General features: G+C 35.4%; 1 protein-coding gene across 1 annotated transcript; it reads right to left on the bottom strand.

The window, feature by feature from the left end:
- Positions 1-473: 473 nt before the first annotated feature.
- Positions 474-25,333, bottom strand: LOC149808091 (uncharacterized). Its single transcript, XM_089973454.1, has 2 exons — positions 25,109-25,333; positions 474-2,017 (listed from the first exon to the last, which is right to left on the bottom strand). Exon 2 carries the CDS (start codon positions 1,996-1,998, stop codon positions 1,123-1,125), a length of 876 nt encoding a protein of 291 aa, XP_089829580.1. The 5' UTR covers positions 1,999-2,017; positions 25,109-25,333; the 3' UTR covers positions 474-1,122.
- Between the last annotated feature and the right edge of the window lie 1,604 nt (positions 25,334-26,937).

The following is a 26,937-nucleotide window of genomic DNA, read 5'->3' as shown; positions in this document are numbered from 1 at the left end:
AGATGTTACATTAAATTTCTATCTCGTACTACATAACGTTTTGAAGTGTTGGACATTAATCGCTGTGGACTGGAGTTTATTATACAAACTGAAGTTATGACCGTTTGAACCATGGCCTTGTGAACCTAACGTTTTACATTTTTTAAACGGCAATGGACACACAAAATGTTTTGGCAAATGTAAACGAAACAACACTCAACTATTCGTTCAAAGAAAAAGAAAAGATATTTATAAGGGAAATGTAACAGACTGTTACCTCAAGAACCATCTGAACACTTATTTACACGTTTTTTAATAATATAACTCTTAGTTTTTCATTGTTTTGTTGAAATATTACCTTATTTAACTCTGGCACAAACAAAAGATTGAAAAGCGGATAGGCATATATGCCCGTATCATGACTGACTGCTATAGAATGGATGTAAAATGATGGTCCGTGAAGATCGCAATAACTGGAACGCAAGTTAGATATATACATTTGAAATACCAACATTTATTATAAATGCAATATTTCTCATCCTAAAGATGTAACATTACTTGAACATTCCTTTGTAATACTGTCATTACAAACAAATACAAATAAAGCTAAATGAAGAATTAAAGTATATAGCGAAATTATATTTTTCTTCAGAAAATTACACAATGTATATAATTTCCGTTGAAGGCAATTACGTTTCTTTATTTAAACTGATAAGAGTGTCACAAGAAGGCTTACAGAGTGTGGTGTCCACCGTAACTGGAATTCTCTCACTCCTACATTTTTGGGATCTTAGAAAATTTAAATTTGCATCCAAAAGAACTACTCCTTTTATTGGCTACCATCATACTAAATTGTATTCAAAAACTAACAAACGCATTTCTTTTAATTCAGCTTGAATGTTAAGATTTGTTGTTTAAAGAAAATGAAATTAAACTTTTTTGCTATTGTCGATCTAATGGAAAACACAAGAACAAAATATCCGCAAACAAAACTTTCCCTTCCCATCTATCCAAATAATTGGGGCTATAGTAGTTATGCTGCACTGGATATTATAACAATTTTTTAAATATAATGGACCCATATTATAATATTGCAAAACCCAAAGTTTTTGGAGATCGAAATAAAAAAATCCCCAAATCTGATTATTCGTCTTCTTCGCTGCGATCTCCGTAGTAGACGGAATCGGGAGAATCAGAACTGCAGCTTCTCCGGAAGTGCTGTTTGTCAACGTTGTTGACAGAATTATTCCTCAAATGTACACCATTATCGACAGCTTCATCATACTCTTGCTTTAAGTCTGTGTGTTTCAATTGCAAACTGTCTTCATTGTCCACTCTATCTTGACCACAAGGCGTGACAGTAATGTTGACCATTTCCATACTACATGGTGTGGCGTTTGTGTCGACAACATCTCCTGTGGCGGAGCTCACTGCCATCTCCTGATCTTGGTATTCGATCACGCGCCTCAGAAGATTTATGTACTTTATAGCAAGCCTCAGAATTTCGTTTTTACTTAGTTTTTTGTCTGGAGGATGAGATGGTACGAGGCTTCGTAGTTCACTGAACGCCCCGTTAACATTTTGTTGGCGCCACCGTTCGCGGCTATTTGTATAAATTCGTTTGGGACTGAATCTGCGCAGATGCGTTCTTTCTGAATCCGCATCACTAATCCTCCGGATATGTTTCTGACGCAAATCAAGTGGTAAATCCTGTAAGCTTCCGTCTGACCCTGAACTTGAACAGTATGACCTGGGCGAGAAGAACGGATATGGGGCTCTCTCTAGACAGATGTAACCAGTGTCGTTCAGCTTTTCGTTGTCTGAAAACACGTTGTCGTCCCCGTCATCCTGTTCGTTTTGCAGATTATCGGTGTCTGCTGACGAGCGACAGTCCACCATGACGTCATCACTTCTTGTCGGCGCATCATCAATAATGTTGAGACTATTACATTCGTTCTCCTTCAGCTCCGATGTGGAGTCGGGAGAAAAGCTGGGGCATTCTTCTTTGTACACTTCCATCTTGTATTTAAGAGAACACCTGAAATGATCGAGATAAATAAATAAAATAAGTGCCAGTGCATGTTTGGACTTTCGATATATCAGTCGCAAATGTGAAGGAAACGTACCTAGCTTGTAAACATGCGTAGCTGACCAAATTATGTATGACCAAAAAGCCGTCAAATTATATTTTATGGTCAAGTTACTATACTGAATGGCGTAAAAAAATTTTAAACAGATATTTCAATGCAATTTTCATACAACGGATTTCAAACATTTATGTTTCATACTTTAACGCAAAACGATATTTTTTAATTTTCATAACGAAGGAGTTTTTTCAATATATAAGTGGAGACAAAACGATCAACTTTTGTACTTTTAAAACAAGAAACATTCTGGTCAGTTAGAGACAAAATGATCAACTTTTGTACTTTTGAAACAAGAAACATTCTGGTCAGTTACGCCCATATTTTAAAAGAAATCCCAAGGAGCTCGGATTTTTTGTTTGTCGCAAATTGCAAAGGAAGGAAGAATACAGTAATTTGCATTTGTATCTATGGTAAGCCTGCAATGGACTACATTTTACTAATTAATAATAAATAAAAGGTTAGTAAACATAAAAGATAACTATTTGTGTATCTCGATTCGTTAATTATGCATTTTTTTAAAAATATTAGTTGCAAGGTCCTGATCCGGTATATGAATGTAGATACCGATATTTAACGTCAAAACAGTTCCACATCATAGCTCTGAAATTGCCACGAGAAAGTGTCAGTGTGTTTACGCTGATGTGCAATTTGTAAAGTGTTGTAAACACTTAGTCCGATCGTTATGAAATGTCTTTCGATGCAGCGTAGAGAATTTTCCAGAAAACAAAGTGATGGAATAAGGGTCATCCAGCTAAATGAGATACTGGAGAACTCCTAGCAATAAACATTGGAACAAAGATATCAACATAACATATTCTTCCCTTAATTTTACTCGTTTCTTGCCGAAATGTTCACACAAAAAAGAATTGCTAGTACATAGTCTGTGTGTATCCTGTATTGATATTAGTTACAAGAAAAGAATTACTTGGGCGATGATAGATAAATACCGAATGGTCATTTCAAACGCCGAGCAACAATTACAAGTTAAAGCGTTACCATATCCTATTTTGACACCGGCATTTGTTTTGTTAGGTACCTGACAGCAATATAAAAGTGGTTTAGCCTGGGGCAATAGCTGTTGTTTTTGACTAGCTTCCAATTTTTAAATTACATTAGAAAAATTTGAAAGCTATTGGAGCATAGATCTGAACCGTCTATGACTCATTTACTACATAAAACAAGTACAGGGAATGACTCGAGTACAATCGCGACTTCTCTAAAACCCGCCATTTGTAAAATACTATGTCCACTTGACAAAAGTATAGCCTGCGCCAGACATTTGATGCATATACAGAACTAATTCATATTTGACGGGTAGCATTTTTTGCAGAGCAAAGCAAATTTCATACCCATATGTAAACATATACGCTTATTATGTCTCAGTCCTATCAGGCAACAAACAACTGATGTCCGCGTACACACTGCATGACTCTTGCATCGTGTTATGCCTCATTTGTATCCGGGCAACAAACAAGTGATGTCCGCGTATACCGGCATGACTCTTGCATACGTATTATACTCATATCGTAACAGGTTTGAGTCAACTCAGACATACCTACTGGCTGGCAAAGTTGATTTTATCAGTTCTTCGAAACTTTGTAGGTAGTCAACGCTAGAGTCCTACTGTTTCTTGGAGCAACGTACTAAATGGTATGATACAGCTGTATCGAGTGTAGCATGATACGGGATGCTGATAATATTTTTTATTTCGCTCATCCAAGGACAAATTCTACCATTTCATGACATCTCGGGAATACATTTGATTTTGTAACTGACTGGTGCAACTGTTACTATTATCTCAACGTTTGATTCTACACGTTTAGTTTCAGCTATATTAGGCTTGACTAAACATAATTAATTACAAGGAAGATTGTGAAATTCATGCCAATACATGGCCATGCCATGGATTTTAAACTTTCCTACATTTTTCGTGATTTTTTTTTCAGTACCCACTTAATATTTGTTCTTTAATTTCGTCAATATCTTCTTTTTTTTAGTATCTTGCATAAAAGAAGGGATGAATTAAAGTTTTCTTTTAATTCTTAACTCCTTACATGTAAACCATTTATTTTCTAGTTCAAGATTTTAAATTCGTGCTTCTGTTGCTGTGAGGTATTTACAGCTCTTAACGCATTAAGTTCTTCTAGATTGCAATCATGATTGCCTTGTACATGCGTTATAAATTCCACAAATTTTATATGTATGAAGAAAAATGTGTGCATGTTTAGGCGTTTGCTGTTTAGCTTACGATGAAATAGTAAGTGATAAATACCACAGATTGCAAAATTAAAGTACACAAAATTTATCTTGCGATGAAATAGTACGTGATAAATGCCACAGATTGCAAGCTAAGAGTACAAAAGGTCACATATTTATATTGCCCTTGTTACTAAAGTCATTAACTGTATCAAATAGTTTGCAATAAACTGCATGTACCTGCACGTGGTCCTCTTCTCTAGGAAAAGCACACTACTTAGTGTTGAAAGGAAATATTGGATGAATATTCTTGTACATTAAATATATCACCCAAGATGTTTGAGTATACTGTTTTGTTATGTCCGTCGTGACAAGCCACTGTGAAATGTTGAACGGTTTGTGCAAACTTGTAATAACATGACGATTTCATACAACAGAAATGAATTGTTGAACCAGTCAAAAAAATTCGCAAACGGAGGGCAGAATGGCGTAACAAACATAGGAAGCCAAAAAGAAAAGAAAAAAGGAATAATTCAGAGTGAATTCTGATAGATTTGTGAAAAGGTGGCCCACATTAGTTGACTGATGTTGGCTCATAGTAGACTAGTGTTGGCAAAACAGAGTGAACACGTGCATATCTGGAATGTTGAATCGGTTAAACCTAATACTTCGTCTGACAGCTGAAAGTTTGAAGAAGATTTCTGACGTGAATATATTTAGTACATTTTTGACATATAAATGCAATTTTCTACGACGATGGAAAATAAGAATTTACGTTCAAAAGATTTCTAACGTAAATACATTAAAGAAAATGATGTCTGAAAATGATAAAACAGTGAGTGCAAAGCAATATCATCTGTTTTTCCAAAGAACAAGATAGGATGAAACAATAACAGGAGTTCCAAAGAAGGCGAAATATTGATGAGAAGTCTGAAAAGCAAGCTTCCGAATTTAAAACAAGCATTGCTGGAACAAGAAATTGAGGAAAGGAGCAGGCAACAACGTTGCACAATGTATTCAAAGATGGAAGTAAATACATATTAAATAAAAACCATCTCTTGGAATGAATAAAGCTATGGTGATCTCTTTGTGTTCATTTACCATGTAGTGCCGTGTGCAGAGAAAATCTTCAAGCAAATAAGTAGAATATTTATCAATGTTTAATGCACAGGTAGTTAGCAAAATTAAATTAGTTAAATTTAAATTTAACAAAATTAGTTAAAATTATATTTCCAGAATTAGATTTAAGAAATTGAAGCAAGAAGAATAAGCTTATTCGATTCGACTTCTTTTAAAGAAGACACTCTTGCAAAGAGTTACGTGATTGAAGAATAATATAAAATCAAAAATTGCATCAACGTAAAAGTTAATGACAATCGAGTCGATTCTAAACACTCTATCGAAGGTCACACACAGACCAACCAAGTATAATTTTAATAAATATAGTCGGTTTTGACAGATGACAGATGCAAATAGAAGACAGCAGAAATCTAATAAAGAGTCCAATATATTTGTAGGGTCTATGAAGTTAGTTGAAGACAAATACTATCTGGGTCAGTTAGTGTGCTGGAAAAAGGAATCAGCATGTTCATGTCAATCGGTTTCGATGGAGTAGAAAAAACTAATTATTTAAACATTAGGGATTTATCATGGTTAAATTCAAAACAAACGTATTAACACAAATCAAATAATGTTTTCTTTTTAAAAAATAAATTACTTTAACGATTTTAAGCGGGCATAATAATTAAACGAGCACAAAAGGATATCTTTACAATGTAGGAAATAGGGTTGACAACATGTAAGTTCAGTCATCATTTAAAACGGATGTATTATTCACTTTACTGGCTTTACCAACAATGATAAACCCTTACAAGCAACAACGGGTTGCTACAAACGCACCAGTACTTGCAATATAGCGATAGGGTTCCTTCACAATTCAACTTACATGATATCCATCACGTCACTCTACCACCAAACCTTAGGATGGTTATTTTACCGTAATTTTCAGCATACATCATTATGCTAAACACATTTTAGTATTCAAAACTGGACCCCCTTTTAAACTAGGTTTCGAAGAATTGATAGAGCTAAATGTACCAGAAGAGAAATCGCATTTGTATAGGAGTCATTTTGCTAAATTTTAAGTAGCAATTGAGTTATTTACAATTTCATTCTCTATTTTGTGTAACAACTCGCTTGCTTCAGCACACTTTCAAACTGAAAAATCTCTCCATGAACAATGGCGACTGCGCCAGAACTTGTCACTTAATATTACTTCCCCCACCCCCACCCCCGATAAACAACTTCCCCAGGGTAGCGGTTGAAGTGGAATGTATAGTCACCACATCCCCAAGGGCAGCGATTAGGTTGGGATATAGTCACCACATCACACAGGGTAGCGGATAGGGTGGGATATATAGTCTCCACATCGTATCTCATCTTGCTAATTTCCATAGCAACTGTAATAATCAGTGACATACAGCGAAATACATTCTATTTATTGTATAGTTTAGGTCAGTATGACCAAGGAATGAAAGAAACTGGTTTCCTACTTTAAGGTCATGTTTGACAAGTTACAACACATGTTCTATACAATGATTTCTTACTTATGGGGGCGCTCTACATAAAATTTAAACTTCTGAGAGATTAACAGGTTGTACAGTGTATCTGCAAGATGCAAAATAGAGATAATGTTGGCATACCTCTATGTTACTTTCATTTACTGTGGATGAAGTTTATTTGGATATTATACTTGAGGAAATTGTACATGATCTAAACACACAACTAACTAAAATGACTGCTGCCATGTGCTCAAAACATCAGCCTGAATTAGTCAAAGGTACACTATCTTTGGCAGCAATCACAAATGAAAAAGTCGAATTTTACCAAAGTCGACCATACAGACTTCTCAAAGAGCAATGAAGGAAATACAAAATAAATAAGAAACACAGGAAGTGAAAATGACCAAGCGGAGCTAGCAGTTCTTTGATAAATGCACATCTGAAGTACGGCCAAAGTGTTTGCCCTATAACCCAAATCACATCCATCAATCACACACCAAAATAAAGAGAATTAAACGTTATTTCAGCAATACCTAAGATATACAAAGTCTTTTATGAATAGCCAGTATAACCAGTGAGGAAAACAGAAGAAATTGTTTTTCTTTAAAAATTTAACCCATGCAAAGTACGAAGGTGTAGACTCACCTTACGTGAAAATAATTTCTACATGCAAAATCGAGTTACGTTGTTTTGTGAATAGTCATTATTTGACTAGGAAAGACAATGTTCTACTATAATTGCACGCGAGATGCACTGCATTATTAAGTCTACATGCAAATATATAGTTATTTCTGTGTTGACTTTGTAATCGTCGACGTTGTTTTTGACATCATCGGTTTTCTTAGTCTGTAGTAATGGCAGTGAAAGACCGTTGTCTTGAAACAGTATCATTGATGATGTAAAATGCGCATCAAATATAATGTCCGCACAACTTGCATGCAATATACAAAATTACCACGACAAATATCTACAATCTGTTTAATCTAGTTAATGGAAGAAATTTAAGGCAATGAGTAATGTCGGTCCGCCCACTTAGAAACAAAATTCAATACACCATTAAAGTTATTATGCTGGACCGCTTCAGTGTGTGGGAAGACATCCGATTCTATGCGTTACGCAACTCACGTCTGTTTAAGTTATCAACATTTATATAACATTTGATAAGAAAGCTGCATTAAACAGACTTATCTATTTGGTCATAAAGCATGCACTGTTCATCGGTTTTCTCCACCCTCTCCGATGCCTATCCCACCATATACACACGCTTCAAAGTTGACAGACTGCATTGTGTTAGTAAGACCAGAACAGTCCTGTGTAATCTCTAGCTACTTCGATAGAATCTAGCTTACTGATTTTACACGTAATTCTATCATATATATTTGTCTTTCTTTCTTTCTTTCTTTGTATCCTGGCTGCTATACAAGAGGTCGCGAGTTCGAAAGTCGAGGAAGCATCCCGCACTTTTAAAACTTTTTAAAAAAACTTTTATATTCAAATTTTCTTTTCATCTCGCTCATCCTTTTTTTAATTGTTTTAGTTCCCGTCTTGGGTCGGGCAATTAACTTAATTTCATAATAGTGGATTGCCGCTGATTTTGTCGGTCATTGTCCTTGTTTGATTTATTCACCGTCATTGTTGCTTTATTCCTTTTTAATTTTGTACACAAAGATGCATTCTTATACATTAACGAGCAAGCTAAATGTCAACTATCTTCTCTGAGTTTGATAACTTTTCTTCGTTTCAGTCGAAACAAGATTTATGAAAAATTTTTCACAATCGAAAGAATAAGGCAAACTTAGATGAAGAAACGTCCTCCGTAAAAGTATTTGCCTGAATGCTTTGGTAAACTATGTGCTGTGTCTATTTATAGTTGATACCTGAACACAGTATCACCCCTGAACCTGTTCATACAACTAGCAATGTAGTATCTTCCACTATCAGACCCAAATTGATCCAAAATGAAACGGTGCGTTATCACTATCTTTATTTGGTTTTACTATAACAAGGCAGTACTAAGATACTAAGAACCATTTGTGTTTTGTCCATAACACGATTTTGAACGGTAATATATATATATATATATATATATATATATATATATATATATATATATATATATATATATATATATATATATATATATATATATATATATATATATATATATATATATAATTTTCAATCTCGGTACCGCTTGACCCAATCTGACGCCAATGTTAAATACTGAATATTATAAGTATGAAAAGTAGAAATATCTTGAAAAATGTGTACTACTGTGTACAACACAGTCGAGTACCCCAGTGATTTAATTTTATTAGTAGAGTAGTTTGTTCGACGATTGATTGGAGCGAACTGTAAGGAGGTACTCACTTGCTCTATAAATAGGGGTGGGCAAAATACGGCCTCGTCTAACATTTCTACCGAGCTCACAAACGGTTTAACGAGATGAACTGTCTCCTAAGATAAGCTTCGGATAAACGTGTAGTCAGCTAATTGTTATCAAGTGTAAGTACGTTGTCGTGGAAAGAACATAATGGGGTCTACATATAATACATTTTGAGGCACAGTGGAGTGTGAGGTCCCTGACGACTTACCAAAATTCGTTGAGTGCCCCCTACGAAAAGTATTGCCCACGCATGTTATATACGGTAAATACTGCTTTAATGTCGGGAAACCCCCGAATAAAATGACAAAATTATAAAACTTAATAATTAAAAAAAAATCATTTTGCAAGTAAATATTATGTATGCAATTTCATTTGTTGAGGATGTCAAGAAATGCATATCTCAATTGTGTCAAATATACAAAATACTTTGTCCTCTTGAAATTTAATTTGAGGTTTGAACACCGACCCGGGAGGGGGCGCGGGGAGGAGGAGCATAAAAGCGACACTGACCTTTCACCTTATAATCTAAATTATGTTATTTTTTGACCTCCGAATGAACTCATATAGTGTAAACACCATAGAACTTTGTAATATATTCAAATTGCAAGCGGACGCGGTACATCGTTCGAATGACAAGAATTTCTACTTTTACAGTATTGTTTCTGAAATAAAGCAAGGCATAATTAGAGAATTGTAGCGAGGATTTTGGTTGTTGTTGTTATTATTATTATTATTATTATTATTATTATTCGTCTTTGAGAATGCTTTCTTTTAGATCTTTCATCAGCTCGTTGTGTCTAAGAGATGACTCAAGACTGGTAACAATGACCAGTTATTTTCTTCAATAAAAGTCCAGCCATTGATGTCTTCCTGTGCAAGGTGCATTCAAATTTCGTACGCCGGTGAATATATATACAGTAGTACACGGCTGAAAATTTGTGACTAGGAATCTCCCTATTCACAGTATTAAACGTCGAAATAAATAACTGCTGAAAGCTTATCAAAAGTTAATATCAAACAACAAGTAATGGGTTCTTTGGAAACACAGGAACCACTTGTTAAGTGGCAGCCGATTTATACATCTGCAGGCATGACAAGCTGTAGAAGACAAGCGCGTTTCACAGCAATTGTGTGATCTAAACCACCGTTATTAGCACCCAAATGCCTCAGTGTGCATATAATATCCAGCTTGAAATGTACATCAGGCACAGTACTCGGTGAATGACCATGTTTCGTTTCAGGTGTCAAGAGTGTTAAGATTAGATGTAGGCATGTACCAAACTGTTCAGGTGTCAAGAGCGTTAAAATTAGATGCAGACATGTACCAAGCTGTTGAGGTGTCAAGAGTTAAATTTAGATGCAGAAATGTACCAAACAGTTCAGGTGTCAAGTGTTAAAATTAGATGCAGACATGTACCAAACTGTTCAGGTGTCAAGAGTGTTGACGATAGGGAACCAGGTTTGTTTCAAACGGCTCAGGTGTCAATGGTGTTGAAACTTGAAACAGACATGTACCAAACCGTTCAGGTGTCAAGGGTGTTGAAGCTAGAACCAGATTCATACCAAACAAAAGCCTACATCTAACGGAACCGATCAAGCTGTACATTATGCCGCGCAAGAAATAGTACTTAGGAACGTGTGTGTGTGTCTGTGTGTGTGAGAGAGAGAGAGAGATTTAACATGTTAACTTAGCTTTAATAATGTTTCAGTCATATCGGTATGATGTCTGCAGTGTGTCAGTTTATAGTGATGTCTAGCACTGGGGCATCATGACGCAGGCATGTAGCATGATATCCCACCCAGTCATATTATCCTGACACCAGGCCGACCAGTATTAACACTAACCTCTTAATGCTGAGCGCCAAGCGAGGCAGCAGCTGCAAGTACCATTTTTTAGAAGTCTTTGGTATGACTCGGCCGTGGTTTGAACCCGCGACCTACCGCATCCGAAGTGAACGTTCTAACCACTTAGGCCACCGGAGCGATTAGGAAGGATGAGTTGCAGCTTGGTTTCAGACAACAACCATTTGATGGAAGTGAATGGTAGATATGATTTATTGCCATATTTATCAGCTTGAATAAGCACGATGGGTCTTTGTTCAATATGTCAGGAGGAACGTGCATTAAAAATAACATTGGATTCAATTCAGATGATTCGTCCTTGACACTAGCTCGAAATTGTATCGTGTCCATAAAAAAATTGAAATTTACGTGGATTTGAATAACAAATAAATTATATTTTTACTTTGCTTACTTAACGAAACACATACACACACTGACACAAAAATTATATATATTTTCATGTATAAATGCCAAATTTCTATGCTCTTATACTTTTCAATATGAATATCCTATTCAATATTATTTCATTTAAATACATATACATTAAACACGTGTATTACAGACCATAGAACATACTAGTTACTATACGTTTTTGTCATTAATACTGGCCGCCATGTATAGCCTATCTTGTGCTGAAAAATGGCGTTAAACCCCATTACAACAACAACAACAATACGTTTTTGTTTGCATTATCTGTCAACTTCAATATGGTTCTGTCTGCAAGAGGCGGATCTCCACGTGCCAGAAAAGCAGTGCGGCACGGCGCCTAATTGTTCGTGCATTTATCACGATGCTGCTGATATTTTTACTGGAGGTCTGTGGAATTGATTTCGCTAAAACACGCCCACTTGTCAATTAGAAGTATTGACACCCTGAATAATGTGCTTTTTTTTCAACTGAACAGCCGTATAAACCGCAAACGAGCGAATTAGAAGTGTGTAAGAATACAATCGTTGCTGTTTTTTGTTTGTATTTTTTATTTGTTTTTTGTTTTGTTTGAAATGTTTGAAATGCTGTTAAAGGAACAAGTTTGTCAATAAGGTTTCAGCTATCTTTGATGCTTTGTGGACGCTGTTATTATAGTCAAATTCGCAGTTTAACAAGGCACAGCAACCGGTAACGTTTTAATTATCGTCTTGTTTGTCTACATTTAAAAAATACTATATACATATCGGATGACTTTCTAATCTTTTTCTTTATTTCTATAGCTGTTTGTTGATTGCTTAGTTAATTGTACGTTAGTATCAGTTTAATTGGTTCTTTTGCACCATCAAGCTTGCATCTGGCGTGCGCTGAACGAAAAATAACCCCCAGCTCATTTTGATCTTGATGTGCAACCAATGTAAAAGGCCATTTTAAGGCTTATTTAGTTGCGCGATTGGCACTCTTCCTACTCCGTTCCTTGTTTTCTGTATCTGTATCCCACTTGCTCCAAAAGTTTTGACATTTGCAAAATCTCTTTCCCGTTTTTAGTTTTAATATTTCCTTTGTCAGTATTCTCCATCTAGTAATGACGATTTGTGATATATTCAACTTTACATTTATCGAACTCTCTTCTTTTTTTCTTCTTATTCTTCAGGTTATTATTATTATTATTATTATAACGCCGCCGATGATAATGTACAGAATCCAAGTATCATATGAGACAGACAGACAGACATACAGGAAGACAGATCTGTCACATATCACCTTAGACATATTTTTCCTGAGTGGCCGAGTGCAACAATAAAATTAAAATCAAATAAAGATGAAAGTCTGTTTTCTGTCTGTTGTCTATCTGCCAACAGCTAAGATAATCTCTAGCGATAGAGCCTAGATATATGTGATACCAGGGCCAGTCAAATAAACTCGCAGATATCTGCAGATAGTTATTTTAATTTTTAGGGTTCAGTCTCGTCTAAAAAAGAGATTTATGAGACTGTAACCACTGCTTCTAGAATTTTTTAATTTTTTTTTTTAAAGGCCGGTTAGGAGACCCGACTTACAACTAGTTTTGTCATGGAAATAATACTAGAGTACAGACGTCCAACTGTTAGTTTGAGCTTGAGTATTTAAAAAAAAACTTTTAACCAAAGAAAAGAGATTAAACGAAAATTCAACGAGCTTGTGCGAACTTACAGTTAGGTGAAGTAAAAAGAAATGTAAACACATTTGGAAAGCAAAAGAATGACAGAATAATTCTTGTACAAAACATACATAAACTCATACAGAAGCGCGCATATTGAAAAATAAAACGCACGTGCGCGCATATAGACTGCACAAGGTGTAAACTTTGTTTTAAGTTTGACTATTAAAACTATGCCAGTATTTTGGAACACCACTATCTGACGAAGTTCGTCTTACGTTGGAGACAAAATGCTTAATTTGTAAGCAAACATCGCCATTAACAAACTATATTTGGAAATTTATCAAAAATGAAAGGAAATAAAGATGATAACAAGTCATAGAGACTATATAATCCTGTGCAAAAGAAAATCGTAATTAATATAAAAAAGTGTTACAGTTCGAAGTATAACCGTTCAACCATTAACATTAAATACTTATCTTATAAAATTTTATTCATTGTCCCAAAGTGTCATAAAAAATATTATATTTTATTAGAACTTTATTTTTCGTTTAATTAACTTTACAATTTGTTTAGTATAGTTCTATCAAAAAGATATTTATATGTCCACGGTGTAAAAGATTAAAAATTGTGCAAACAAAAATGGCAATCAATCATTTTATTGAATCAAACCAATACAATATGGACAGAACAAAATAGCTTATTATGATTGATTTTGACGTATCTGCCATTTTGTTTCGACAACGGTTTCAACAAACACAACATCGAATTAACAGCATGCCCATCTGACGCAACTGATTAAAATTACTTCAGTCTAAATCACATTTGTATAAAATTAAAATAAATTTTTGAGATTCAAACGACATATCGGCAATGAAATTAATATGTAGTATCCACACTTTAGAGATAAGTGATTGTCATGCAGTGCCTGTAACAAATCCAGGCAAAATGTGAAACTTACAATTGGCCTTCACTCAACAAAGGACACGAAGAAATAACAGCGTAATTCGTTATGTAATCTAGGTAACAAAAAAATGTACACAAGCAAATAAATCAAGATAGGCCGATTTTCACAAGAGAAAGTTTGTGTGTGACACTTCCCTAGACGTATGTACATGTCTTTTAATCCCGTGGGAACCAACACTATGGCTTTCCCAGACCTAAGTGTCACTGGGGCGGATAATTTTCATGATTCCCTCTGATATCATCTCAAATTGAGTTTAATACATACATAATATCTCTTACATACATCACGCTAGGGCTGTAATACGAAAAAGGCTGCACAAGTTGTTTTGCCGATGCAGTTAACCTTTACCTTAGTGCTCTCTCTCTCTCTCTCTCGTGAATCAGACTAAAATATCCCCACCAAGTTATCCATGAGGAATGATGTCATTGTCTGACTCTTCTTCTTTGGTACAACTGAACCGAGAGAGATAGATACAGACAAAGCGTTCTCTTTAACGTATGCTGATAAATAAATAACTTTAAACCTTAAAAGAAAGAATCAAACATAAAGTTGGTCAAGGGACATGCCCACTTCACTTGACCTTAAATTTTCTTTGACCCCATCCGAAGTCTACTTTGTCTCATGCGAATTAACAAGATCCCATCGAGAAAGGGTCCCCAATAAACATATCATTTCCGACCTAACTCTAGTTATCACCAACTTAATTATATCAAGTTACCCACCTGATCAACATGTTTCTCACCTGATCAACAAGATTCTCATCTGATCATAGCCATAACAACTCCACAGACAGACACATATACATTTTATTGACATCTACACATCGATGTTAAAACGTATAACAGATAATCAACTTAAGACAACAATGACACATGCACAGACATGGCAGAAACTCAGTTTCCAATATCAACAAATGCAGTAATTTGCATTAGATATTATTTTTTATATACAATTAATTTTTCCAATATTTAAATTTTAAAAATATGTTAGCAGGCCTTGGCTGTGAGTTTTATAATACCAGGATTAAACATATTTTGTCAGCAAAAGACAATAACTAAACAATATTTTTATCTGAACGACTGCCTTTTCACAATTTGTATCTTATTTTATTATATATAGGATAAACTCTTCATCTTCGATATCATAAGCAAGTTATTTTGTAAATTCTTATGTTTTAATATATGCCAGTTTCCAGACGAATAGGTTCGACACAACAGCGAAATTTAAGAAGGATAATTCTATACTGGAACGCAATCACGTCTTCTCAGGCCTGTCCCTGGGATGTGCGGGGCCCAAAGAAGCAAGCGACGAGCGCGGAGCCCCAAGCAAAAAAAAAAAAATTTAAAAAAAATGCATTGCGGAGTTGATTTTCTAAAAGTGCGCGCGGGTCCCAAGGTGGTTGTCTCGTTCGCCTTACCATAGGGCCGGGCCTACGTCTTTTTCACGAAATTGATATTTAAACAACTTGACATCGTCATGAGCCAATGGCGACAATTCGCTACTCTCCTGTGCAGAGATTTCATCGTTTTCACGAAAAAACCTACTTAACCAATCAGTGCGAGCGTAAGTACAATTTTCTTGCATTGTTACCCAACGTGACGTATCACACTGTTTGAATCACTCAATCAAAGAGTCTTTTTTTAAAAAAGTCACATCTTGCTCGATAGAACTGGCATTTCACTGATATGTAGAAGGCTGCAACAATGTGTTGTTGATAACGTAATTTGCTCATGAAAAGCGAAGATCGCACAGACAGCCACGGGAGAAAAATGATCGTAGCGGATTGTCGCCCGTGGCTTGCAACGATGACATAATGTATGATCTAAAGTTATTTCTCCCACTTCTCCTTATGGTTGATTTCCTTGCTAATGATATTTTCAAGTTTTCAATTTCAATATTCACTAACTAAGAAACTATATGTAAGTTACACTGAATCGTTGACCATACATAGAAATATGTCATGGGTTTTTTGTTGCTTTTTTCTTTCTGAAAATGAACATTTACTGTTGTTGACACTTTTAAGGCTATTTATAAGCCAGTAAACAGAAACATTCACGTGAAACGTTATTTCTGTAAATGAGGTTTTGTTTTATAACAAAAGGAAATCAAACTTATTTATTTGTGCGTGTGCATAACAATCACATATTACCTGGGCAAAACAATGTGCAAAAGTAAAACAGTCTTCAAAAAAATTAAGTGGAAAACGTATGGCCAAAAACACAGATACATGCTCATATGTCATAATTGGTAATATTTCACCATGTTTTTAATTCTCGCAAACGATTTTCATTCTGTATATCGATATTGTTAAGTAAAATGTCATTGTCAACTTATTATGACTACATACTAGACTGAATGGAGACTGAACATTGAATCAACGACTACACGCTCTTAATTCAATACCTTGGTGATTGAGTGTGTGTGTGTGTGTGTGTGTGTGTGTGTGTGATTTGGATTTTTTACGTAGCTTTAACAATTTTTCAGTCATATCGCTACGATGTCTGCAGTGTGGCAGTTTATAGTGATGTCTAGCACCGGGGCATCATGTCGCAGACATGCAGCGTGATGTCCCACCCAGTCACATTATCCTGACACCAGGCCCACACTAACCTCTTCATGCTGAGCGCCAAGCGAGGCAACTATTAGTACCATTTTTGTAAGTCTTTGGTATGATTCGGCCGGGGATCGAACCAACGAACTTCTGTATCCGAGGCGGACGCTCTAACCACTAGGCCACCGGAGCGGTCCCTTGGCGACTGAAACATTTCCTTTTTTCAACTCAACGAGAGAAAAGTTTCTTTCCTTAACCTTGGTATGTGAACTATAACCGAGTACAGCCAAATTACCAGGATGCCCAGTGAAGTCCCACTGTTTGCAAGATATTGACGGGATATGACTGACAATAATCGGATAATAATTCTTTTATAAAGTGTTTTTTCTTCAGGTACAGGCAATGAATGGCGACTTGCCAGCAACAAGGGAAGAATAACAACGACAATGAAAATGTTACCAACTAGGAATTGAAAACTTTACTCACGACAGTGAAAATTTTACCAACTACGAACATAAATGTTTACTCACAACAATGCTCTCATAGATGAATTCTAATCAACGGCAACAAGACAAACGGGATGAAAAACGTTTTAAATAGGAATAGGCATATAGATTTACGGCTTTGATTCTCACAAACTCCTGAAAATATTCTTCTACTTCTGATCAAGAAGCTTCCATCTTCTTTAAAGCCTAACTAAGGCATTCGGGACAAATAAAAAAGACGAAAGACAAATACAAAGTTTTACGTACAAAGTGTTGTAAGAAATCTGTGAAAATTTTAAAAATTTTGTTTGCAGTGAAGAATGCAAAGTTATGAGCAAATACTGGTAATGTTACCAACAATACATTTAATTGTCAATAGAATCTGTTGAAAGGTTTTGCTCAAAATACATAAAGTCAATGACATCTGTTGAAAGGTTTTGCTCGAACTTCTTGGAGCTACGAGTGTAGAGAGTAACGAGAAAGAGGAATACAAATATTTCATAAAAAGAATGCTGTACTACTATAAATAAATGGATAGTTTAATCAGTGTTTCCCTTTACCCTCATTTGCGCTTCAGAGACCCCCAAATTTTTAATTTGACCCCCAGTTTTGATACCAAAGTTTGTTTTTTACTCAGTCTGACCCCCAGTTTTGACATCAAGGATATTTTTGACTCTCAGTCTTGCACCCTTGGGGATACACTGGTTTAATTGAAGAAGTTAAAGGGCAGATAAAAATTGTAATATAGAGAAAATTATTAAAACTGGCGACAAAAGGATGATAGAATTAAACTTTACCCTGGGCGAAGAAAAATACCCGCAAAAAAACCTCCAACCCCCACCCCACCCCAAAAAAACACCCCCACCTCACCCCCTCAATTTAAACTGTGACCAGCTTAAATGGCCTCACGGTCTGTTGCGAGGAGCTCTAAAGACACTCGCGTAAGCATGGTGAAATACAGATGCCACTTTTCTAGCGTTAACGGTGATGCCACCAGTATTAAAAGTTTGTGTTGAATTATTTGCAACAAAAGAAACATTGCTCGGTCATTTCTGTTAAGTCGAGAAAAAAACGGAAGTAGTTGTAGGAATACACATAAAGTTGATGGGTGTGGTTAATCGCCTCCGGCGGAATGCTCTATATCTATTGCGATAGAAAAGCCCACAATATCCTGATTGTGGCTTTGTCTTCTTTCGCAGCCATGCTGCACCAAGCGATCAAAAGTAGTACCAAATATAGTTCACACTGGCGACAAATTACAACCTAGTTCTTATGTTTTATTTGACAGAAAGGCCAAGAGTATTCCGATTAGTGTAAGCGGGATCGACAGAGTTCTTTGGAACATTTCGACAGTTTAGCGAGAATCTTTCAGAAAGTAACGACCAGTCAGATAAATCAAACCCCAAACATGTACTGATACCGATTGAAGTCATCAGTAAATATGAGCATGACATTGCGGGCTGAGCAATCGGACTAAGAAAAAACTTTAAACGCAATCTGTCGTTGAAAATGACTGACTTTAAGGACTTAATGAGTTCTAATCTGTACCCGCCCCTCCCCCCCACACTTATTTATTCATCTATTACTTCTCTGCTACCCAAGTACTTTGTATCAGTAACAGCTGTAATTTTTTCCTGAGACGAGAAAAGGCTATACTTTTGAGTACGGAAATTAAATTACAAATTACAAATTTAAGACTATTCTTAAAGGGTTTGAAAACATGTGAAATTTCCAAAACATGAAAATAAAACAGAAAGATATTGAAAGTACATTTGACCGAGATTCAGCACTTTGTGATCAAGACGTTTCGCAGTTGTCTGGCAATTTTAAAATGTCAAAAAAGCGTACTTGCAGAAGAGCTTGGCAACATATATTGACCAATATACATGAAAATTATCATTAATTGGTGTATTATATATATAAAGTAGTTTCTCTCTCTCTCCGTCAAGTTGACCAGATGCTGGAGTACTTGGTCATCTGATAGAGTAGAGTCACTCAAATGCATCGTAATAACCTAATGAATAGTATTTGAGTGGTTGCACTTCATTAGATGACCAAGTGCCCCAACATATGGTCAACTTGACATGGAGAGAGAGAGAGAGAGAGAGAGAGAGAGAGAGAGAGAGAGAGAGAGAGAGAACTCTAATGTTCCAGGAAAATGAGACAAAAAAATGTTTCTTTCAGTTGAAAGATAAAATCGAAGGTCTCCAAAATGCTTTGTGCCTAGCTGAAAAAGACTTCACAACATTAACATTAACATACAATGTATGTCCGTAGTAGCATTTAGCGGCACATCAGCACATAAGCACAATAATGATAAATAAAAGCAAATTTAGAGATATGTAAAAATATAGATTGCACGTCAAAAGAAAATAGAGGACAAACTCTTCCAAATAAATGCTAACATGAAATACTACAGGATACAGTATCAAACGTAAAGATCTTCAACCTGTGTAAAAGGTATATAAAATAAACAATAAAGTTGACATATTTAAATTCGTTTGAAGCATCATAATATCATGAGGCAAATCCACTATTCATTTATATTCGAACGAAATTGTAGACACTATACACTAAATCGGATTACCGCGACTATCCAACGTTCATTTCAGAGAGTTCTGTTGCGGCTGCAAAATGGATTTTATCAAAGATGGCTGCCCAATAGCCTCCTTTTACTGAGACATGGAACAAATTATCTTGTTCAAAACATGATTATCGTAAAAAGCAATAGTCTCATTCAAGCAAACTCTCGTTCTTTTTAGATCTCCGCCATACAAGTGTCTCTCGTTTGGCTTTGATCTCGTGGAACGCGATATATCTAGTTGAACGAGACTAATAAAGCAGGGATCAATGACGTTAATGTAGGGTTGCCACCTGAAAAGCTCCAAAATAAGGAACACTTATGTGAACCCTTAAGAAAATGACACATTGCAATACTACCTTTTGCTAATATACATACGGAATGCTTCCTTAAAATACGTCACCGACGGCATTCCCAAGTAAATTTTTCACTCAGCGGTAAAAATGATAGAATGATAGAAATTTTGACCAGGCTTACAAACTTTATTTTACTGCGTTATTATCAGTGTAAGCAGTGATATCAGAACGATTGAATACCCTTCTGTAATATCATCTATACCTATACTGATACTATATTGTGACACAATTTTTATCAAGCGTGTATGTTTTATCTACATAATAGTTGGATCAAATGTGTGTAGCAAGTATATGTTACTATTCTGCTATAAATTTCCCCAACTAAACTCGTTTATTACTTCCCTATTCATGCTTAGTTTACTACCCTCTCCATACTTAGTTTACTACCCTATCCATACTTAGATTAACATCATATTCATACTAAGTTTACTACCATATTCATAGTTATTTTGCTACCCTGTTCATACGTAGTTTGCTACCCTGTTCATACTTAGTGTACTACCCTGTTCATACTTAGTTTACTACCTTATTCATACTTAGTTTACTACCCTGTTCATACTTAGTTTACTACCTTATTCATACGTAGTTTACTACCCTGTTCATACTTAGTTTACTACCTTATTCATACGTAGTTTACTACCCTGTTCATACTTAGTTTACTACCTTATTCATACGTAGTTTACTACCCTGTTCATGCTTAGTTTACTACCTTATTCATACTTAGTTTACTACCTTATTCATACGTAGTTTACTACCCTGTTCATACTTAGTTTACTACCTTATTCATACGTAGTTTACTACCTTATTCATACGTAGTTTACTACCCTGTTCATACTTAGTTTACTACCTTATTCATACTTAGTTTACTACCTTATTCATACTTAATTTACTACATAATTCCTACTTAGATTAATACCATATTAATACCTAATTTACTACCCTATTCATACTTAGTTTATTACCCCATTCATACTTAGATTAATACCATATTCATACCTAATTTACTACCCTGTTCATACTTAGTGTACTACCCTGTTCATAATTAGTTTACTACCCTGTTCATACTTAGTTTACTACAATATTCATACTTATATTACTACCCTATTCACACTTATATTGCCACCCTATTCATTTATTGTTTACTACCCTATTTATACCGAGATTACCACCCTATTCATGCTTAGTTTACTACCATATTCATACTTAGATTACTACCTTATTCAAACATTGTTTACTACCCTATTGTACCGAGATCACCACCCTATTCATACTTAGATTGCTACCCTGTTCATACTTAGTTTACTACCGTATTCATAACTTGTTTACTACTCTATTTTTTTTAATGAGATTGCCACCCTATTCATACTTAGATTACTACCATATTTATGCTTAGTTTACTACCATATTCCTACTTATATTACTACTCTATTCCTACTTAGTTTATTACCCTATTCATGGTTAGTGTATTACCCTATTCATACTTAGGTTACTACCCTATTCATGATTAGGTTACTAACCTGTTCATACTTAGTTTACTACCCTATTCATACTTAGATTACTACCCTATACATACTTAGTTTATTACCCTATTCATGCTTAGGTTAACTACCCTATTGATGCTCAGGTCACTACCCTGTTCATACGTAGTCTACAACCCTATTGATACTTAGATTTCTACCCTATTCATACGTAGTCTACAACCCTATTCATACTTAGATTACTACCATATTCTTACGTAGCATACAACCCTATTCATACTTAGATTTCTACCCTATTCATACGTAGTCTACAACCCTATTCATACTTAAATTATTACCATATTCATACTTAGATTAATACCATATTCATACTTAGTTTACTACCATATTCATACTTTATTTACTACCCTATTTATCGTATTATTTATACCGAGATTACCACCCTGTTCATACTTAGACTACTAACCTATTCATACTTAGATTACTACTCTATTCATACTGTGATTACTAACCTATTCATACTTAGACTGAAGAGTCTAGTAAGTAGTAGACTCCACAAAACGTAGATGAAATAGCTGATTGCAACTAAGACAGTACACCCCATCTTCAATGCAAAAAATGGTATATCGCTCTCCACAAGGATTCATTCCAGTCACACTCCAACAAAACAGTATTTCTTTGTATGAAGGTAATTTAAAACCGAGACAATTGAAATTAAGGAAGGATTCGAATCCGCATTCTCTCAGTCGCTAGTCTAGTACGCTAACCATTAAGCCGAGGCTCTCATCTTCGTTAGTCTTATTATTTTGGAAGTTCTGGACGTGTCCTGAGGAATGTCATTCACTAGTCATCTAACAGCAAATAATACAAAATTATTAATATTAGATCTTATTTTAATATGCAAATGGCATTATTTTCTAATTTCATGTACACTTTAATTAAATGCCCGTATACACACCAAATCATCAGGCTTGAGAAAATGGCTTTACTAAAATATAAAATTGTGTCTTCCTTGGATTTACTAATACCGTAGATTATATCCATTTAATTTTTTCAAGAGCTGCAGCTAAATTCTAAGAAATTTACCTAGCCGTACAAAGCATACAAAGTTGCCCTGTTTTAGGAATGATATTTTCTATAATTCACTCAACTACACACTATTTTAAAGCGCTCTCCGTTACGGATCACTGCCATCTCACCTCTGTCTGCGTGGGTTCGAATCTAGGATTCGGCCAGTGTGGGTATGTGAGAAAGCTTGCCAGTAGCTTCTCGTGGGTCAGTGGTTCTTCCCGGGGTTTTCCCGGATTCTTCCTCCACCATTAATACTGGCCGCCATGCATAGCCTATCATGTGCTGAAAAATGGCGTTACCCCTCCCCCCAACAACACACTATTCTCGATCTATTTTGATGCAAATGACGGTATTTTACATGTGCCGGGTTTTGGACAGATGGGAAGTTAGATGGGTGGTTGGACGGCTGGACGGATTGCACGTGCATTTATTTGATGATCGTGACGTGTCTAGCTATGTTCATATCCATGTGAACTGTTCTTAATAAAACGATTACAACTGTTAAAAATATAACACGAAATTCTAACTGATCATATTAAACTGTTTTTCGTACAACATAAGAAATAAAACCAAGACTATTACTCACAGAGATCAACCGTAACTCTGGGATACTTCACTCTACGATTGTGTGTGTGAGTGTGTGTGTGTGTGTGTGTGTATGTGTGTGTGTGTGTGTGTGTGTGTGTGTGTGAGAGAGAGAGAGAGAGAGAGATAGAGAGATAGAGAGAGAGAGAGAGAAAATGGGATACGTCAAATCGATGGGTATACCTTTGAAATATTTCCGCTATGTGGGTCAATGCTTGAGAAAAATCTATGTATATAGGTTCATAATGTTCAAGTCATAATTCGTCAGCTGCTATGTTACAAGATCAGGTTGCACACGAAGCAAATGTGCATGTATTTAAAAGCACGATAAAAATGATACCTATTTTTTGAGTTATGCAAGTATGTGTTTTCTTCTGTCATGCAGATATTTGCAACTGACAAATATGTATCAGAGAGAGAGAGAGAGAGAGAGAGAGAGAGAGAGAGAGAGAGAGAGGCTTAGTACTCCACAAATGGTACATGATGGCAGTGGGTAACTAAATACATAATCAGAAATTAAATAGAAGGACAAACTGGGACAAATCCCATGAACTCTTTGTCCTATCTTTTTAAGTCAAAAAGGTTGAAACCAAGAAGATGCATGCATTTATTTGCACTATGCAAGGAAATATATTGAAATGGCTTTGTCTTACAATGATATTTTTCTGTGTTTGAAGAAACACCGAAGCAAATAATTATTTTTACTAAATGATATTCTTTTATGACAGTATGGCTTAGATATCAAGTATGGTTTGATTTTTTTTGCGGCGTTTGAAACAAACAAATTCTCTCTCATGTTTAAATGTATATATCTGTAAACAAAATAGTTTGAGTTCTTTTTAGTAAGCTGTTTAACAACAAGGTGGTTATTATCTTTGAATGGGAACAATTAGACTGATTGAATGGGAACAATTAGACTGATTGAATGGGAACAATTAGACTGATAAAACAGTTTTTAATGATTCTAAAATGATAGGTATTTTCTTGCCTGATTAAAGATTATCTTGATAACGTCTTGTAACGATTTGATGGAAAATAAGTAGGGAAAATATTGAAATGATCCTTAATCCAACATGTCTTACATTTTGTGTGAGTTCGACCTGGCTGTTAGACGATTCAAGTAGAGCTGTTTAAGGGATAAGATTACTCCATAAAACAACAACGAAACATCTTTTCAACGATTATTATTATTATTATTATTATTATTATTATTATTATTTTCAGAAAATTTCGAATACTATACTGTCCAGTGGGCTAACTGTCTGTTTCAAAATTGCAATTAAATACGTATTGACTGTGATTGATTTTTAATGATTTTGCATTTGAAATTGCTCGTTCGTCCATCTCTTGTATATTACTAAGAAATGCAGAATTATTTCTTTTCAGACACATTTAACTTGTAAGGTCTTCCAACAACAAAAATCCATTTTCTGCTTTATATAGCTTTATACGCAACATATGTATGCAGGACAGGTCGCATTTGTTTTAACCATATAAATTTTCCATCATTTTACCATCATTTTAACGTATAAATTCATGCAGTTTAATATATTGCCATTTGATTCGTTGCCCTTCTTTCCATTTGGTATTTTCTCAAAGAATAATGGTCTCTTTATATTTCCACATTTACTAAATAAATAATCCGATATAAGAAAGACGGAAAGAAAGGAAATTAGAGAGAGATATAGACAGACATGTCTAAAGAAAGGAAATTAGAGAGAGATATAGACAGACAAGTCTAAAGAAAGGAAATTAGAGAGAGATATAGACAGACAAGTCTAAAGAAAATAAATTAAATAGTTATAGGCTTTGCATAATTGTTTGTGCGACTTAGTTGGATAATTAAACACCTTCTTACCTTTATCACCTGTGCGGTGTTATGTGGCCATAGTAAAACGTCCGTCAGCTTCTATAGGGCTATGCGATCTTGTATGACAGATAACCCCTGCTTATATTCTGCAACGTTCAAGTTCCAACCACCGTGTATACCCACTACTTACACTGTTCGCTGCTGCGAGGCGCAATGCCTTCACGGAACTGTGACACGTGACCGGTCCGGGGCGCCGCGCGGTGACAGATATAAACCTCTGAAACTAGAAGCTTAATCGGAATGATTGATAGGTTAAGTGTACCCAACTTCGCCCATCTAAACCTCTTCTTCCTCAACAAGGATGTACTTAATCAGAATAAACAAGTGAATTAAGTGCCCATATTTCGTACACAACATGATCTATCCAATAAGATATAATCAGGTTCCACTTCAAATCTCGCCCTAACGTTTTATGTTGCTCGAATTTATCGGCGGGGTCATAAAACAATAAGCTTTTGTCCTGAAACATTTCTTATCAATTTTTTGGCAGTATGTAAAAGCACTGACTTATAAGACCTCTTTGTTTTCTAAATCCAATTAAAATTCATAAGACAGCATCTCTTACTATCCGGAAACAGTTAAGTAATACTATTTTTAAACATTAACATTTATACAAATTGTACCCGTTTTGGTTTTGCAAGAACTATGAGGGGTCCCATTAGAGTATATTATATATGTAGTTTCATCACTGCCACTTACTAAATCGTCCTATTTACGTAAAGAGACCAGTCATTCCATCACACATCAACGTACGATGTTTTGGTGTTAAGGATTTCACACCACGCTCTTAAATAGTTTTCAAACAAGCTACAGTTTCAAACATACATCAATAAGCACCTTTACTAACTGCAAATCGTCTCAGACCATACCCAGGTGACGTATGGGAGCAGCTAATGCGCATGTGACATATACGGAGCATAACATGGATAATGGGTGACCGACCATTTAATTCGGGATGTGAGGGTGTGGTGGGAATATGGGATTTGTTTTGGAGCCGGGATATTTTATTTTCTTTCAGCCCGAGATAATTTATTATTTTTAATTAATCTAATTGATATAATAGTATAATAGGTTTGTTTATTAATCAGAGCAAGATTTTTTTTCAAGCTTTTTGAGGGTCGGACCCCCCCCCCACCCAAGGTAATAGCAACCTTACTCTACCCGATACTCGGGCATTAAATTGTTGGCCCCTTATACAGTAGATATAGGTGAGAAATATCGGGTAAACATGATAGGATTGCAAGCAAAGATTAATCGATTGATATATGAGCAGTGGATGCTCATTGATGTGTAAATTAAATTAGAATTAATTTGATACAATAGTATTTTAGAAAAGATCAAAATCAACAATACAGAACTTGACTGGATAAGTCTAGAATATTTGAAAAGCTGACAGTTAAAAATAAATAAAATCTATCTTCCGCTTGATTACGATAACATAGGTGACTTTTCCTAATCAAATGATCTATATTTCCAGTCTTCCAGTTGCAGCTGGTATATGTGATTGCTGCACCTAAATTTTAAAATTGACACCCATAGACATTTTGGCCGTAGTCTGAGGTAAATTCATAATCTGATATTGATGGGAGCTATTTTGCGAGCAGCGCTGTTCCAAAAAGGCACTGGACCATTTCTCAATCAGATGCTGCCGTCTTGAAGTGGCCCACAGTTTTCCCATTTACTTGATCTTACAAGAGCATAAGGACGCATCGTAAATAATTAAATTATGCACTTGCTTTTACATGTTTCTGAGATTACGACTGCATCGCTATTCGCGCTATTTTAACGTATTTTAAATGTCTTTGTGTGTAAAACAG

The sequence above is a fragment of the Sinohyriopsis cumingii genome, chromosome 1, assembly GCF_028554795.1.
Source record: "Sinohyriopsis cumingii isolate HCF-2022 chromosome 1, ASM2855479v2, whole genome shotgun sequence".
Classification (NCBI taxonomy): domain Eukaryota; kingdom Metazoa; phylum Mollusca; class Bivalvia; order Unionida; family Unionidae; genus Sinohyriopsis; species Sinohyriopsis cumingii.
Note: the sequence above shows the minus strand (reverse complement) of the source record. Positions and strands in the feature narration are given on the sequence as shown.

Excerpts from the sequence above, each read along its gene's own strand:
- LOC149808091 (XM_089973454.1), bottom strand. The coding sequence starts at position 1,998 with ATGGAAGTGTACAAAGAAGAATGCCCCAGCTTTTCTCCCGACTCCACA.